We start from the raw sequence: 14,877 nt of genomic DNA on the forward strand, positions 1-14,877 counted from the left end.
TCAGTTTAAATAGGAATAGGGAAAGGCTAGAGAATTCCCAGGGGAGATTGCACTGAGCATCTGAAGGGTGACAGGAGGAAGAAGGTGTCCCAGGTAAGAGGATTGGGAGGGACAAGGCAGACTGCCTGCAACATGTCCAGGTCCCAGAGGCTGGAGTTTCTCCTCCCCCTCCTCCATGGTAGTGGGGGCCACTGGAAGTTTTCTAGCAAGTGAATCACACAGTCTGACTTCTTGCTCCAAAGGTGGAGCAAGAGATGAGGAGTTCGGAACTGGGAAAAGGGAAGGAAAGGTATCCTGAGTGGGCAGATCTAGCAGGATATATGATGGCAGACAGAGTTCTAGGGACATTTGTTCACTACTAGCTTCCCCAGGGCTCTTGTTTCATCTCCTAAATCCACTCAGGTCTTGCCTGGGAAGCTTCTGAGTGAGTGGGTTCTTTCTGCCACCCCCCCCCCCACTCCCTCTGGGTTTCAGACAGGCCCCAGAGGCTTCCTGTGCTTGTCTGAATCTTTCCAGGCAGGGGAGAATATTGAATATTGATGTCTGGGCTCACCTTATCTCACTGCTATCATCCTGTTTCCTGTCTCATAGTAACAGAGCAGATGGCAGGGCCTGTTGCTAAGGGTTCCCTGCAATATTAATACCCGGGTGTAGAGCTGAGTGAGGGATCTTCCATGTGCCTATGAGGCCTGGGGAAGCACCCGCTTGCTGGCAAGTATTCTTTTCTATTTGTCCACGCTTTTTCTCCCTCCTTTACATCCCTACCTTCCGTTGATTTTTTTTTTTTTAATCTCCCTGATCTAGGCACATCTACTCATCAGTAGCAAATGTGCATGCCTTCCCCCATCCCACATCAGGGCAGACATCACTAACCTATCCTGGCATTCTTTCCTGTGGAAGCTGGGTATGGGCTATGCCTCTTTGGCCACCAGCTCTCTGGGCCCCATCTCACATTTGGCCCTCGGAATGAAGCTTGCCGGCTCTCCCTGCCCCCCACTCATCAGGACTGTGTCACATGCTGGGAAGGGAAGTGGGTTTTGCTGGCCTACTGTGTCCTTACTTTTCCTCTTATGCTTGGGCTTTTTGGCTTTTCAACTATAAGTAAAAAAAAAATCAAACAGCACTTTTAGGGAGGGGTTTGGCTGATGAGAGATCAGGATAGTTTTATCTGCCAAATGCCATTTGTCTAAGTTATTTTTTAGTAAAGTTTTTTTTGTGTGTGTGTGTCCGGTCATGGGGCCTGAACTCTGGGCCTGGGCGCTGTCCCTCAGCCCTTCAGCTCAAGGCTAGCACTCTACCAGTTGAGCCACAGCGCCACTTCCAGATTTTTTTCTTTTTCCTTATGTGGTGCTGGGGAATCGAACCCAGGGCCTCATGCATGCAAGGCAAGCACTTTACCACTGAGCCACCTTCCCAGCCCCTCTAAGTTATTTTTTAAAGGTACTGGTGTTTCAACTAAGGACCGTGCACTTGTTAGGCAGGTGCTCTACAAACTGAGCAATGCTTCTGGTCCTTTCTGCTTTAATCTTGCACTTTTTTCCCCGGGATTGGCCTCAGACCAGGATCCTCCTATCTCGACCTCCTACAGCCAGTATTATAGAAATGAGTCACCATGCTCGTCTTGTTCTTTTGAGCTCTCACAAGCTTTTTGCCCAGGCTGGAATTAAACTGTGATCTTCCCAGTATCAGCCTTCTAAGAAACTATTTCTTTCTCTTCTTACTGTGGAGAGGTTCTGTCCTGTGTATCCACACCTCATGCTTGGGCTTGGGGATATATTTCTCTGAGAAATGCCTATCTTTGAGATCACATTCATGACATCTTAGCCAAGCAAATCAGCTGGTATTGGGTGCTCTGTTTGCCACTGCCAGTTCCATGCATATATACCATTGCTCTAAGGGCCAGTCATTCTGGATTCCAAGTGTGGTATATGTTAACGACAGATACAGGCAGGTAGTGTTTTCATACTGGTACAGCTGTTGCATCTGAAGAAGGTCAGCAGCAGTCTTCTTGGGTTAATGATAATTTATGGGCAGATCCTTACCTCTCTGTTTTGGTGGTACTGGGGATAGAGCTCAGGGCCTTGTCTAGACAAGCTCTCTTCTACTGAGCTACACTTTTCTTACCCCTTCTTAGAAGAGAATGTTCTGTTGGCAGGGCATTACATGACCTGTTTGGCTCACCGGGGTCACTCAAGACACTAAAGCTGGTGCGGGCTCTCCCAACTCAGAGCCTGCAAAATCTGTTTAGGAACCTTCTTTCAAGTAGATTGGAGTGTTTTGTGAAGAAAAGGCCTTTTTTGTGGCAAGCAATGGGGGACTTGTATACATTATTGAAAGCAACCAAGTGGAGGTCTATAGATAGGTTCTTCCATCTTTTTTAATTCTGAGCTCAGAATTACAAAATACAGTTAGGCCAATAGTACAGAGCTGGTTCCAGCAGATTTTTCCCTGATGGACAATTCTAGACATACTTTGGATAGAGCAGGCAGGAGGCCTGCAGCTCACAGCTTCAAGTGGCTGTGAGTGTTACTATAGAAAAGCTGACTCAAAAATGCATTTCCAAAAAATGCATGCTCCTTTTCCCTTTTGGGAAGTTATCCAGAGAAGTCATTATAGATGGCATAGAGATGTATCTCTCAGGATATCCATGTTAGTGTTGTTTATAGAAAAAAAATTGGAAACAATCTGTGAGCTCCAAATGGGGGAATGGTAAAATATATTCCGAATGCAAAGTTACATTTAAAAAACAATTTTGAAGAACTTTTATAGTGTGGGAAAGAAAATGCAATGTGGTAGAAAACAAAATAATGTAAGTGATCAGGACTCAATTTTATCTGGAATCTATATGTACCTAGGAAGATTGGGAAGAACTCTACTTTTTTTGGTGGGCTTGGGGGGGGGGGAAGAGGGGGAAGGATTGTTTTTGTGCTGGTACTGGGGCTTGAAATCAGGGCCTTACGTACTTGTTTAGCTTTTTCACTCAAGGCTAGTGCTCTACCATTTGAGTCCCGCCTCCACTTCCAGCTTTTTGCTGCTTAATTGGAGATAAGAGTCTCTCTGATTTATCTGCTCATATACACCTTGATCCTCAGATCTCAGCCTTCTGAGTAACTAGGATTATAGATGTGAGCCACTGGTACCTGGTAGGAAAAACTCTGTTAAGATGCTAAGAGTGTTCATGGGAGAGATGGGTGAGTATGGATGGTTTTTTTGTACAATATAGTGTTGGGGAGCTGGCCACATGAAGTTGAATAATGGCTTGACAATAGGCACAAGTCTCCTGTGACCGTGGCATTTCCCTGCAATGACCCAGGATAATGAACTTGGGAGGAGGGGTGGGGAGGAGGGAACTTTGGAGGGAGAATTAAATATCCCGTTAACACATTGCCAGGAGCCTGTGAGCCTCTGTTCCAGGGGAATTTTCTCAGGAAATTGTCACAAGTCATTCCTGATCCCTGTTCCTTCATCAAGTTCCCTAGCCTTTGTAATGCAGAACTCCTGCATATCTGTCTGCCCAGCAACTGGCTGGGTGCAGCCTGTGTCAGCTGTGGCCTCAGCCAGGCTGAGATGGTACCAGGAGGCTGTGGCTTCCTGCAGAGGTTCTGTGAACACACAGGGCCTTCAGGGAATCAGCTAAGCTGTCACAGGGAGCCACCACTGCCTGTGACTGACTGCCCCAGGGGAATATTTAGGAACAAAATGTAGATGAGTCAACAAGTCACAGAGCATGGCTAGAGCCCCACTCTGCCTGCTCTTTTGCAAGTCTGGCTTGTTTGTTTTCAGATTTCTTCCTTGTCTGGGAAGGGGCAATGAAACAACACAGTTGAGCTTCACAGATATTTGCTGCAACAGCCCTGTGTTGGCCACTAGGGACGGAGAGGAGAGGGATGAGGAGCCCTGGGAGCCCACCATGTAATAGAAAGAGGAAGCTCTGATTTATTCCTTCCTAAGTACTTTTGGTGTGTGTTTGTGTGTGTGTGCGCACACACGCACATGCACATGCACATGCACACACATACATGCCTGCTCACATGCTGATACAGGCCTTGTGCTCTCACTTGGCTTTTTTCATTTTTATTTTTATTTTTGTCAGTTGTGGGGCTTGAACTCTGGGCCTGGGTGCTGTCCCTCAGCTCTTCAGCTCAAGGTGAGAGCTCTACCACTTGAGCCACAGCACCACTTCCCATTTTCTAAGTGGTTTATTGGAGGTAAGAGTCTCACGGAGTTTCCTGCACAGGCTGGCTTTGAACCGTGATCCTCAGCCTTCTGAGTAGCTAGGATTACAGGTGTGAGCCACCAACACTTGGCTTCTCACTTAGCTTTTTTACTCATGTTTGGTGCTCTGCCACTTGAGCCACCCCTCCTGGTTAACTAGAGATAGAGTATCTCAGATTTTTCTGCCTAGACTAGCTTTAACTGTGATCCTTAGACTTCGGCCTCTTGAGTGGCTAGGATTACAGGCATTAACCATCAATTCCCAGCCCTAAGTTCATTGTTGCCCAGTTTAATTATTACTATTAAAATAAGGATGTAGGGGCAGGGGGTTTAGCCCAGACGAAGGGCACCTGCCCGGCGCACGCAAGGCCCTGAGTTTGGTCCTCAGCCCTGGGGGAAAAAAAAGCTACATAAAATAAGGATGTAGCACATAATACACATACACTGCTTTTGAGATGTTTTCAGGCCTCAACTTACCTACTTGTTTGTTTTATGGTACTGGGGATTGAACTCAGGGCTTAGAGTTGCTCTACCCTTGAGCCTTGCCACCATCACTTCATGAGAGAAATGGGTGAGTATTAATGGTTTTTCTGTACAATAGTCAGTACTACTGGTCTGAAACTTGTGATTCTCATCCCGCCTCTTTGAGTAGCTAGAATTACAGGTGTGCACCACAGTGTTGAGCCTAAGGTCTGCTTTCTTTTTTTTTAAAGTAATATAACAAGTTTATTTTAAAGTGGAAGGAAAGTAGGGAGACTTTACATTTGGAAGGGGCCCTAAAGAGGAATCCAGTGAATTCCTCTCAGAGGGTAATTTTTATAGTATGAGGTTCCTCTCATACCTCTTCCCTTGGGCTTTGCGCTGATTGCTTGATGGCTTGTGCATGGGCTGCCCTGGCTATTTTCATTGGTTGAGCAGACACCCAGGGCATAATGGGAAGAAGCATTTCAGCAGGAGTTTGAGGCACCATGGGAACTAGAAGTGTCATGATGGGCCATGTGCTATCTGCCATATGTTATGTCTGCCAGTTTTTATCCATATCTACCTAGCAGTTACCCTCTTTCCCTCATTCCCCCCTCCTGGATTGAAACTCTAATTAATTGCCATTAGGGAACAAGGGTAATGACCAATCCAGGTTACTCTCTGTTGAGAGGGGGCAGAGAAGGGGATGACATTCCTAGATCTTCAGAGAAGGGTCTTTTAGGCAGATGGGACATGGTAAAACTCTAGGGAACAGTTTGTATAAGGCTTCTTTTTAAAAAATCTATGGCCATAGCTGGGAAGTTGGCTCAGTGGTAGAGTGTTTGCCTTGCATTTATGAGGCCCTGAGTTCAATTCCTCAGCACCACGTAAGCAGGAAAAAGCTGGAAGTGGTGCTGTGGCTCAAGTGGTAGGGTGCTACCCTTGAGCTGAAGAGCTGAGGGACAGCGCCCAGGCCCAGAGTTCAGTCCCCACAACCGACCAAAAAAAAAAAAGGCCAAATGTAGCTTGATAGATTCCAAACTAGCTGAGAATACATGGGTAAGGCCCCAATCTTAAGAAGATATGGGCTGATCCCCTGTGAGGGGAACAGAGCCCAGGAGGGTACTTCAGGTGGTGGTAAGCACATAGTTGGGCATTGGAGCCCCCAGAGAAAGGGCAGGCTGGGGGTCAGGACAGGAGTCTGTTGATTAGTCAGGAAACTGGCAGCCAGCTCAGCTGAAGAGGTTCAAAGAACCCAAGCTGGCTCTGATGACAGCTACCTAAAACATACCAACTCAAGTTCCTTCTTCTCCCTGATCTGTGCTGAGGTTACTCTGTTGGAAGGACAGCTGTGCCTTCCAAGGAACCAGCCACAGCCCAAAATGGGCACAGAAGTACCAAATGTGGAGGCCTGAGGTCTATGTTGACCTTTTTGTGCTTCACAAACTGGCCATCCATGATGAACATGCCCGGCCAATGCCACAGCCCCCAGATCTGGAGGTGACTACTTTTGTTTCCCTCAACGTCTCTGAGCACTTAACAGTGTGCAGGGAAAAGGATGGGTGGTATGGCGTCCTAAGTGGAGAAGGTTGAGGCAAGGGCCCAGTATCCACATCTGGCCTCTTGCCTAGTGCTGCCCTCCAGTTCTCTTCCAGCCACCCTTGCCTCCCCAGGCCCTTCAGCTGAGTTAGAATAAAGGAGTAGAAACAGCTCCATGACATCTTTCCATCCATTGTCTCAGGCTCCAGAGGGACAGAAGCTCAGCAAAGTCATTTCTTGTTCCTGGACTTCTAGTAAGTTTTCATGGAAGCCTGACACCTATGATCATCTTCCCACCTTTCACACCTCCATGTATTCCTCCATCTGCATTTATGGTAGAAGGTAAGAAGATCTAGAGAAAACAGAGCTGGTCTGAGGATCACCCTGAAGAGGAACAAAAGAGCCTGGGGTATGGGCCTTCATTGATGGCTTGTTAAAAAAATTTTTTAAAGGACCCAGTGGATCATAGGACAGATAACGGTTAGTTTGAGAGTTTCATTATCAAAGGTCCCCATTAGGAAGTGACCTAAAAGGGATAAGGCATTTGTTCCCTAGAGAGACATTTAGGGGAGATGGGTTCGGGGCTATGAGCCTCATCGTTCATTGCCCCACCCTCTCTACTTTCACCTGTCATGGAGGTGAAAGTCCCAGCATCTGGGCCCAGGCTTCCCTTTTTCCCTCTTTTCCTTCCTGGCTCCTCTGCTCCAAGCTTTGGGGTTCAAAAGCTTCTACAAAAGATGATGTCCTCCTGTTGAGGAACTGCAGTGTTTACTGATTTGGTTTTGCCTTCCAGGTCACCACTCTCCTGCATCTGAGGGGTACACAACAGATCCAAGGGCCCTGCTCTACCCTCAGCATGTCCAGCCACAGGGAGCCTGGGCATCATGCTCTGGGATCGTCTTTGTGGGGGCTAGAGGGGATACCTGGGGCATGGTGTCCCCTGTAGGTTAGGACTGGAACTGTGCGCCTGTGTAGTAGAACCCTGCTTTCTGGATACCTGTTTTACTTGGGACACAGCCTGTGCCATCCAGAGCAACCCCCTTCCTTCCATTTCTTGAAGTTTTCAGAATTTTTTTTAAAAAAGGGGGGAGGGGGAGGGAGAAGGGAAAGGAAACAGGGCTACTGAATTGTTTTAAATGTTTACTTTGAACAGAGTAACACATTTTACACCCCCACAGCAGTGTGACTGTGCTATTCACAAGATAACAGAAATTAAGATGAAAACAGAAACAGAAACAAAACAAAAGAGCACAGAGCACTGAAGGCTAGAAATGGAGCACAGGTTTAAAATTATTTAATGAATATGTCACTGTTGAGCCCACCTGTTTTCCTAGGGAATATATTAGTCTCATTTGTGAGAAGGTCCAATGTGACACCTATGGAGACCCTTGGTGACTGTGACCAGGGCTAGGCCTGCCTGCAGGGTCCCATATCTGGCTCTTTGGAATCTTGGATGGTTCAGGCCTCTTTCTCTTGAAGTGACCTACAGTAGAATGTCAGGCCCAGCTGGGGAGAACAGGTGCCAATCTGTACTGAACACCCAGAGACTATGGTGCTAGATGCCATGGGTATGGTCACCACTGTGGGCCAGTTAGCTGCCATCTGCACACTGCCCCCTGCTGGTCATCACGGATGTTGGTCTTGAAGAATAGTGTAAGTACAGAGGTTGATGGGGAGATTGTGACACTTCAAGACTCCTTGAGGTCAAACTGTTTTTCTTCCAGGCCCAGTGGCTGAGGCCTAGATCCCAGCCACTCCAGAGGTTGAGATCTGGTGGATCATAGGCAGAAAAGACAGAGACTGTGCCTCCAAACTAACCACTAGAAAGCTGGACTAGAGACATAGCTCAAGTAGTAGAGAGCCAGCTGTGGGCAAGAAAGCAGAGCAAGAATTCAAGGCCCTGAGTTCAAGTACTGCACTCTCTCTCTCTCTCTCTCTCTCTCTCTCTCTCTCTCTCTCTCTCTCTCTCTCTCTCTCTCTCTGTATATGTGTGATTTTTTTTTACCATCATTCTAAGCCTCTTGGCCTCCTTCTCTCACAATGTACAGAAATGGAAAGTTCATGGATAAAGTTTCAGAGGCCACATGAGAACTAGTCTTTTAGAAACTACCATGTATTGAGTTGTGATGCAATATCCAAGAACAATACATGTTGTCTGGCAAAGCTACTAAGATGCCCCTTCTCTCTGCAGCTGTCTTACGTGTCTATGGGAGTCAGTCCCCACATCCCCCATGTACTCTGAAAAGCACACATCACCAAAGAGCCATAGGAACATATAGGAACATCTGGCTGTCTTTTTATTAACTAGGTGATAAGGCCGTGTCTACCACTAGCCTCCCTGTCCTTGTCCCTGCTCCAGAGAGCAGTTGGGTCTTTGGTTTGGAGCTCTTAGGGAGCAAAGTATGGATGGCACTAGAAAAGGGCAGGGGTCCAGTGCCCACCAGGGCTTGCCAGCTTAGTTGACACTTCCCATGAAAAGCAATCTTCTCTCTGTGCTGATTCTCACCTTCTATATCCAGCCAGTCACGGTCACTGGAGCCACAGCCACATCACCCACCTAGTTGCTTCTCACAGAAGCAAAAGCTTGGACAGGAGCCATGTTTTGCTGGAATCCAGGTGTCAGTCAGGGACATACAGGGTTGGAAGTGCCAAATGTCTGGTGCCTGCATTCAGTGAGAACTTGTCTGCCATTAGCACCACAGCCAGTGACACTTTGTCCTTTCTTTTCTTCTTCTCAGATGTGACTGGTGCCCCGGCTGCTGCTCCAAGCCATGGCTGACACCATCTTCGGCAGTGGCAGTGACCAGTGGGTTTGTCCCAATGACCGGCAACTAGCCCTGCGAGCCAAGTGAGTGCCTCCTCACTCCCTCGCATCCCTCCCTCCTTCCTGCTTTACCCCTATCCTTCCTAGGGGGTAGAGCTGGCTGTCCTCTGGGCTTTGAGCTGGGCACTTAGTTCATTTATGCACTGAGTAGAATTTATCTCCATTTCTCAGATGAGGGAAGTGAGACTAACTTCCTTGGCCTTGTCCCTTAACTGTAAATCACCTCACTGGGACCCACTCCTGAGCCTAGGTGACTCTTATGCCTTCAGTTTGTCCCAGCAAGCTGCAAGGGCTGGACTACTTCACCTGCCCCTTGTTCTGTCATTGAGTCTAAAGTTCCAAAGCCCCTTAAGGCAGGGAGCCTTTGATGTGTGGACACTACCTTCAGGGCTCAGAGCAATAGCCTATGTCAGGAATGAAGAACTTCCCCTCGCTGAAATTTTCCAGGTCTTTCTCTTGCTCCCAACAAGTTTCTGTGGTCCCTATTGGGATCCCAATCTTCCTGTTAACCCTCAGCCTGGTGACCCTCAGCTCCTGTTAGATCTGATGCCTCCCCTACTACTTCCTGTGCCCATAGGAGGGAGGGTAGCACTCAGATGCCTCTCTTCCTTTTAGCACCTCCCCAGGCCTCCAAGGACTGGGGGGGTCCCTGGTGTCTGATAAATTCCTATGTCTATCAAACTGTGCCAATTATGAGAGCCAGCATTTCCCAACGGGGACCAAGTTTAAGAAATTTGCAATTAGATATTATGAGCCTGCAGGGGGACAGCTCTGAACATCAAAGGGGGTGGAAAAATTAATCTGAAACGCCCGGGAAGAGAGGCTTCATGCGTGATTTGCAGGCTGCTTTGCCCCACAGTTGCTTTGTCCCCTTTGCCCGGGTAGCTCAGCCCCCTCCAGCTTCCCCCACTCTTCCAGGAATAGTACCCAGGATAAGGTCAGCCCATCTTCCTTGCCCGTGATGCCAGGCAGATGCCATGCCCTACCCAGCACAAGGCACTGGGAGAACTCAGCAGCTTGCCCTAGGCCCAAGGGATTCTCACTGACCCCTCCAGCATCCCCTTAGTTCTCTCTGACCTTGGCTCTCACCATGGAGACCTGGAGGAGCACCCTCCAGAAGAGTGGATGTTCTTATATCCTCCCCCGGGTGTGCTGCCTGTAATCTTTTGTGAAGAGTAGTGCCTCGTCCAGGGTTGCAGAGCAGGAGTGTACCCCTCAGGATCCCCCAGGACCTGGGTATTCTCTGCCCCTCTCCATTGTAGGGCCTCCTGCGTCTTGGCAGCTGCCTCTAGTTTCTTTTTTCTCTTTCCTTCTCTTCCCTTTATCTCTTCTACTTCCTTTCTTTTCATTCCTTCCATTCTTTTCCCTCTCCTCCTTTTCTTCCTTTTCTTTTTTTTTTAATATAGGGTCTCACTTTGTAGCCCATGCTAGTCTTGAAGTTTCAATCTCTTAGAATAACAAGCAGGCTCCTAAGTCTACACAATTAAAAGTTCTACCATGTGCCAGGCACTGGTTGCATAGCAGCAAACAAGACCAGCATGGTTCTATGCCTTAAAGCAGAAATATGGAAGGATTTATGGATATTACATGTATACTTACTATAGTGGCTGCCATGATACTTGGCAGTAGTGGGGGAGGGGAGACTAACTTAATTTGGGGTTAGGGAGACTTCCCTTTGAATGTGATACTTAGGTCAAATGGGAATACAGAGCAAGTTCTAGGAAGCAAAAACAAGTACAAAGGCCCTGAGGTAGAAAGAGCATGATACATGCAGGCCTTGACAGGAGGCCAGTGTGACTCTAGTGAAGAGTGAGCAGCATAAAGGGGAGATGGAGAGGTCAGCCAGGACCAGACGGGGCAGGGGCAGGAGCAGGGAGTTTCTGACCCTCCAGAAACTCCCTTTCTGGAAGGGGAACAGCTGGTTGCTCATTGTCTTACAGTAAAGCTGAAACTCAGTGATGGACATATTCCCAGGCCTTCTAAGAATTCTTGTTATGGTTCTTCATTAAGGGCTCTGGTCCCATACCACCTGGGTTGTCCCCACACATTCTCAGAAGGGATTTATGGATATGTTGAGGGTAGGGACCCAGGTTTGCACTGGAAAGCCTCACAACCATTGGTGGTATTCCCTCCCAGGCTGCACACAGGCTGGTCCGTGCATACCTACCAGACAGAGAAACAGAGGAGGAGCCAGTGCCTCAGTTCAGCAGAGGTGGAGGCCATTCTGCAAGTCATCCAGAGGGCTGAGCGGCTTGACATCATGGAGCAGCAGAGAATCGGGTAAGGGCTAGACCGGCTGGGCAGCAGCCAGCAGTGGAAGGAAGGCAGGGGGATACTGCAAGAGATCCTGGGGGCGAAGAGGCTAGTGCACTGGGTCCAACAACGGGGTCACCAGTGGGTATGAGTCAGAGGACCCCAGTTTCTTTGCTATAGACAAGTACCCAGCCAGCCCCTCCAAGTTCTGTGTAAGCAGGGTTAGTGACTGACATGAGCCCCAGGTCACAGAGTCCTAGCCAACCACACTGAGCCTCTTGTCGCTGCACCCCTGTCCATAGCAGGATTCCGAAACACGAAACGCCCCACCAGGTCCCAGCAGGAGGTATCCTCCAGCATGTCCTAAGCGCTGCCAGCCTGTGATATTCAGAGCTGCCCAGGACTCAGAAGTTCGATGATCTTTGTGGTGCAGGGTTGTTTTTGTTGTCATTGAATTACAAAAGCAATAAACATTTCCTAGAAAAAAAATCTGAGAAATAACAGAAAAGCACAAGTAGTAACACACAATTGGGACCAGACCACATGGCATGGAGCAGGAATTCATTCTGTTCTGCTCTCCCTGTTCTTTTTCTACTTATCTTTTTTCTGTTTGTGAGATGATCGTGTTTGTAAATCAGGGACTGTAAAAGCGCAGTTTTGGATGGATTGGTGGCTGTTGGTTCACCATGTCTGGTAGGTACCTCAATAACAGCTCAAGCAGGGCTCACTCACCTCACACTCCTGAGATTTTTCTTTTCTTTTTCTTTCTTTCTTTTTTTTTTTTTTTTTTCATTTAACTGGCTGAGGCCCAGCTTTCTACAGATCTACTCCCTGAGGGCCCTGCCAAACTCTCACCTCAAATACTAGTGATTGATCCTGGGGCTCCAACTCCACCAGGAACTTCATGGAAGGCTCCCCTGTGCTATGGAACCATTCATGGGCCCCTTCATCCATCCAGTTGTCTGGCTTTGATGTGTGTACAGGGACATGGAATGATCCAGAAGCAGTATTGTAGGTTATCTATCATTTAGAGGAAGGAATTGCATCTTGTGTGTTTATATGAGGTGTGGAGGTATGGAGTAGGTTCCCTCAAGAACAAATAGTTTGTAGGAGCTGGGTAGGAGCTGGGGTTGCTCCCAGGCCCTGTTGTTTCCTAGATGAAGGACTATGTCCCTTATGGAAGGGACAAATGGGTAGAGGCAGTGTCATTGCTGAGTCTGCTGTCCCTCAGCTCCAGTGGCAATACTGCACGGCCTGAGGATATGAGCTAGACAGGCCTGGGATGGACCCTGAGTCCACCTCTTGGGAATTTTGTAACCCCAGCAAGTGGCTTCACATTGTTGAGTCTCAGTCTTCAAATCTTTCAAATGCATCTTCCTCACTAGGAGTCTGACAGAGGAGATGAAATGATATGCCTGCATGTTGTTCGTTGTTCTTCATTCTTTCAAGATTCTTGTCCTCTGTGTCCTGCAAACATAGTGACTCACAAATTAGAACAGTTCTGAGGAGGCTGTAGTGTTTTTCCGCCAGAGGCTGTCACAGAGTGGAGGTTACAGTATGATGAAGGCCTGTAGAGCCCCAGGAGAGGGGTCAATCAGGTTTAACAGGGTACAGGGAAGCCTCCTGATGGCCAGAACCGAACCATTTCAGACAGGAGCTGGGTTCTTTCCCTTCTCTTTCCTGCTTCAGCTTCTCACTTTCCTGGATGCTGTGACCCAAAGCCTTCGTCACCCTGCGCCCCCTCCCCCCAGCCACCCATGCTGCCTCTGAGATGCAGCCTGGGTCTGTCCTTTCCAGGGTGGCCTTAGCCTCTTACTGACTTCTTCCCTCTTGCTTTCCTAATTCCAGCTTTTCACAGCTTTGGAGAATGTCACTGAGGTCAAATCTCTTCCCTTCTTTAAAACCTCTAGTGGCTTCTGATTGAGTTTAGAAAAACAGAACCCCATTTTGTGACCTGTAAACTCATGTGACCCTCTCTTGCTTCCCCCTCCTTCATTGTCCCCATCTTCCTGTTGCTGCTGTGGGGGAGGGGGGTGGGAGTAGCCTCCCTGGCCTCCTTGCTGATAACTGTTTCCCAGCCCAAGCCACAGTGCTTGCTGTCCCAGCTGCCTGGAAGGAAGCTTTCCTGGCTGTTCTGTCACATGATTGGTCTTTGCTGTCCTTCATCTCTCAGTGCATGTGTTCAGTTCAGAGTTTTCCCTGGCCCTCTCTGACATACCTGTGGCTCCTCACCTGTCCCTACCCACTCTCCTACCATATACATGGCATGGGATTCTCCCTGTCTGAAAGTGATTTCTTCTTCAGGATTTCTTCCCTGATAGAACGTGAGTACCTTGGTCTTGTCACATTGTAAATGCTCCATCAATAGTTGGCAAAGGAATGAATGATTAGGAGTTAGCTGGGGAAAGGATAGGGCAGGGAACAGACCAGTTAAGGAGACAGCCTGTGACTTGGTGTAGTATTGAGTTCTGTTGCAGCTGGGCCTGAGCAGTCATTGCATTGGTGACAGGAAGCACTGACTCTACGTCCTACGTTGCAGGCGGCTGGTGGAGCGGCTGGAGACCATGAGGCAAAATGTGATGGGGAACGGCCTCTCCCAATGTCTGCTGTGTGGGGAGGTGCTGGGCTTCCTGGGGAGCTCCTCAGTATTTTGCAAAGACTGCAGGAAGGTAAGGCCCTGTTCTGACTCTGCCATTCTAGCTGCCCAGCCTGGGTCAGCCATACATCCCAGCTCTCAGAGGAGAAAGAAAGAGGAGTAGAAACTCTCTCTCTGTGTGTGTGTGTGTGTGTGTGTGTGTGTGTGTGTGTGTGTGTGTGTGTGTGTGTGTGTGTGTGTGTGTGTGTGTGTGTGTGTGTGTGTGTGTGTGTGTGTGTGTGTGTGTGTGTGTGTGTGTGTGTGTGTGTGTGTGTGTGTGTGTGTGTGTGTGTGTGTGTGTGTGTGTGTGTGTGTGTGTTCATGCTTCTCTTGTCAAGGACAGGGCCTGAAGGCCTGTAGTCTAGACTCTGTGGCCAGCTCTGGAGAATGGACCTCTGAATCAGAGCTTGGATGTGAATCCAGCCTTTATACCACCCATTTGACCTCAGAAAAATATCTATTTCAAGCTTCATCTTCCTGCTGCAAAATAGGGGGAATGATAATATGTACCTAAGAGAGCTGTAAGGATTAGATAATATTAAATGCAAAGCTTTCAAAACCCTGCTCAGCATACAGACACTGAATAAATGTTATTACTTGTTATTAGATAAGTACTGTTTTCCTCAGGGCCAACTAGTATGGTAAAATTGAAGTTCCTATTCTGTTGTCTGTTCTTTTGATCATTCAAAGAAGAATGATATTTGCTGAAAAATCAAATAGATTTTCTCCTTTTCTTATATTACATTGTACCATATATTAAATTGTTTCATATTGAGTCCAAGACTTTTTAAAATATAACTTTTAGGTTTTTTTCCCTGGAGTTTCTAATTGCCTTTCTTTTTTATTACTCAGAGAATAATAGACCTTTCAATCTTCAAGATTATTTAGCATCTCAATTTTACTCTTTATAACATAGAGCCTACTTTATTTTTTTTCCCCTGGCAGAAAT

The 14,877-nt window shown here is 47.7% G+C and overlaps 1 protein-coding gene across 12 annotated transcripts in view; it reads left to right on the top strand.

Moving 5' to 3' along the window:
• Rph3al (rabphilin 3A like (without C2 domains)) overlaps positions 1 to 14,877 on the top strand; it is a 161,804-nt gene that overhangs the window by 44,734 nt on the left and 102,193 nt on the right. For 10 of the 12 annotated variants that reach the window (XR_011373060.1, XR_011373059.1, XR_011373058.1 and 7 more), the window contains exons 2-4: positions 8,955 to 9,064; positions 11,177 to 11,320; positions 13,833 to 13,962. Coding sequence is in view for 9 of the 12 variants with exons in the window: in XM_070027438.1 (XP_069883539.1) it covers positions 8,988 to 9,064; positions 11,177 to 11,320; positions 13,833 to 13,962 (351 nt within the window). In the remaining 3 variants the exon portion in view is untranslated. Of the gene's footprint in view, positions 1 to 4,765; positions 4,787 to 6,418; positions 6,626 to 8,954; positions 9,065 to 11,176; positions 11,321 to 13,832; positions 13,963 to 14,877 lie in introns of those variants that run through there. The other 2 variants (XM_070027439.1, XM_070027435.1) reach the window with 2 other exon arrangements.

The sequence above is a fragment of the Dipodomys merriami genome, unplaced genomic scaffold (genome assembly GCF_024711535.1).
Source record: "Dipodomys merriami isolate MVZ:Mamm:240054 unplaced genomic scaffold, mDipMer1.0.p SCAF_19, whole genome shotgun sequence".
In the NCBI taxonomy this organism is placed as follows: domain Eukaryota; kingdom Metazoa; phylum Chordata; class Mammalia; order Rodentia; family Heteromyidae; genus Dipodomys; species Dipodomys merriami.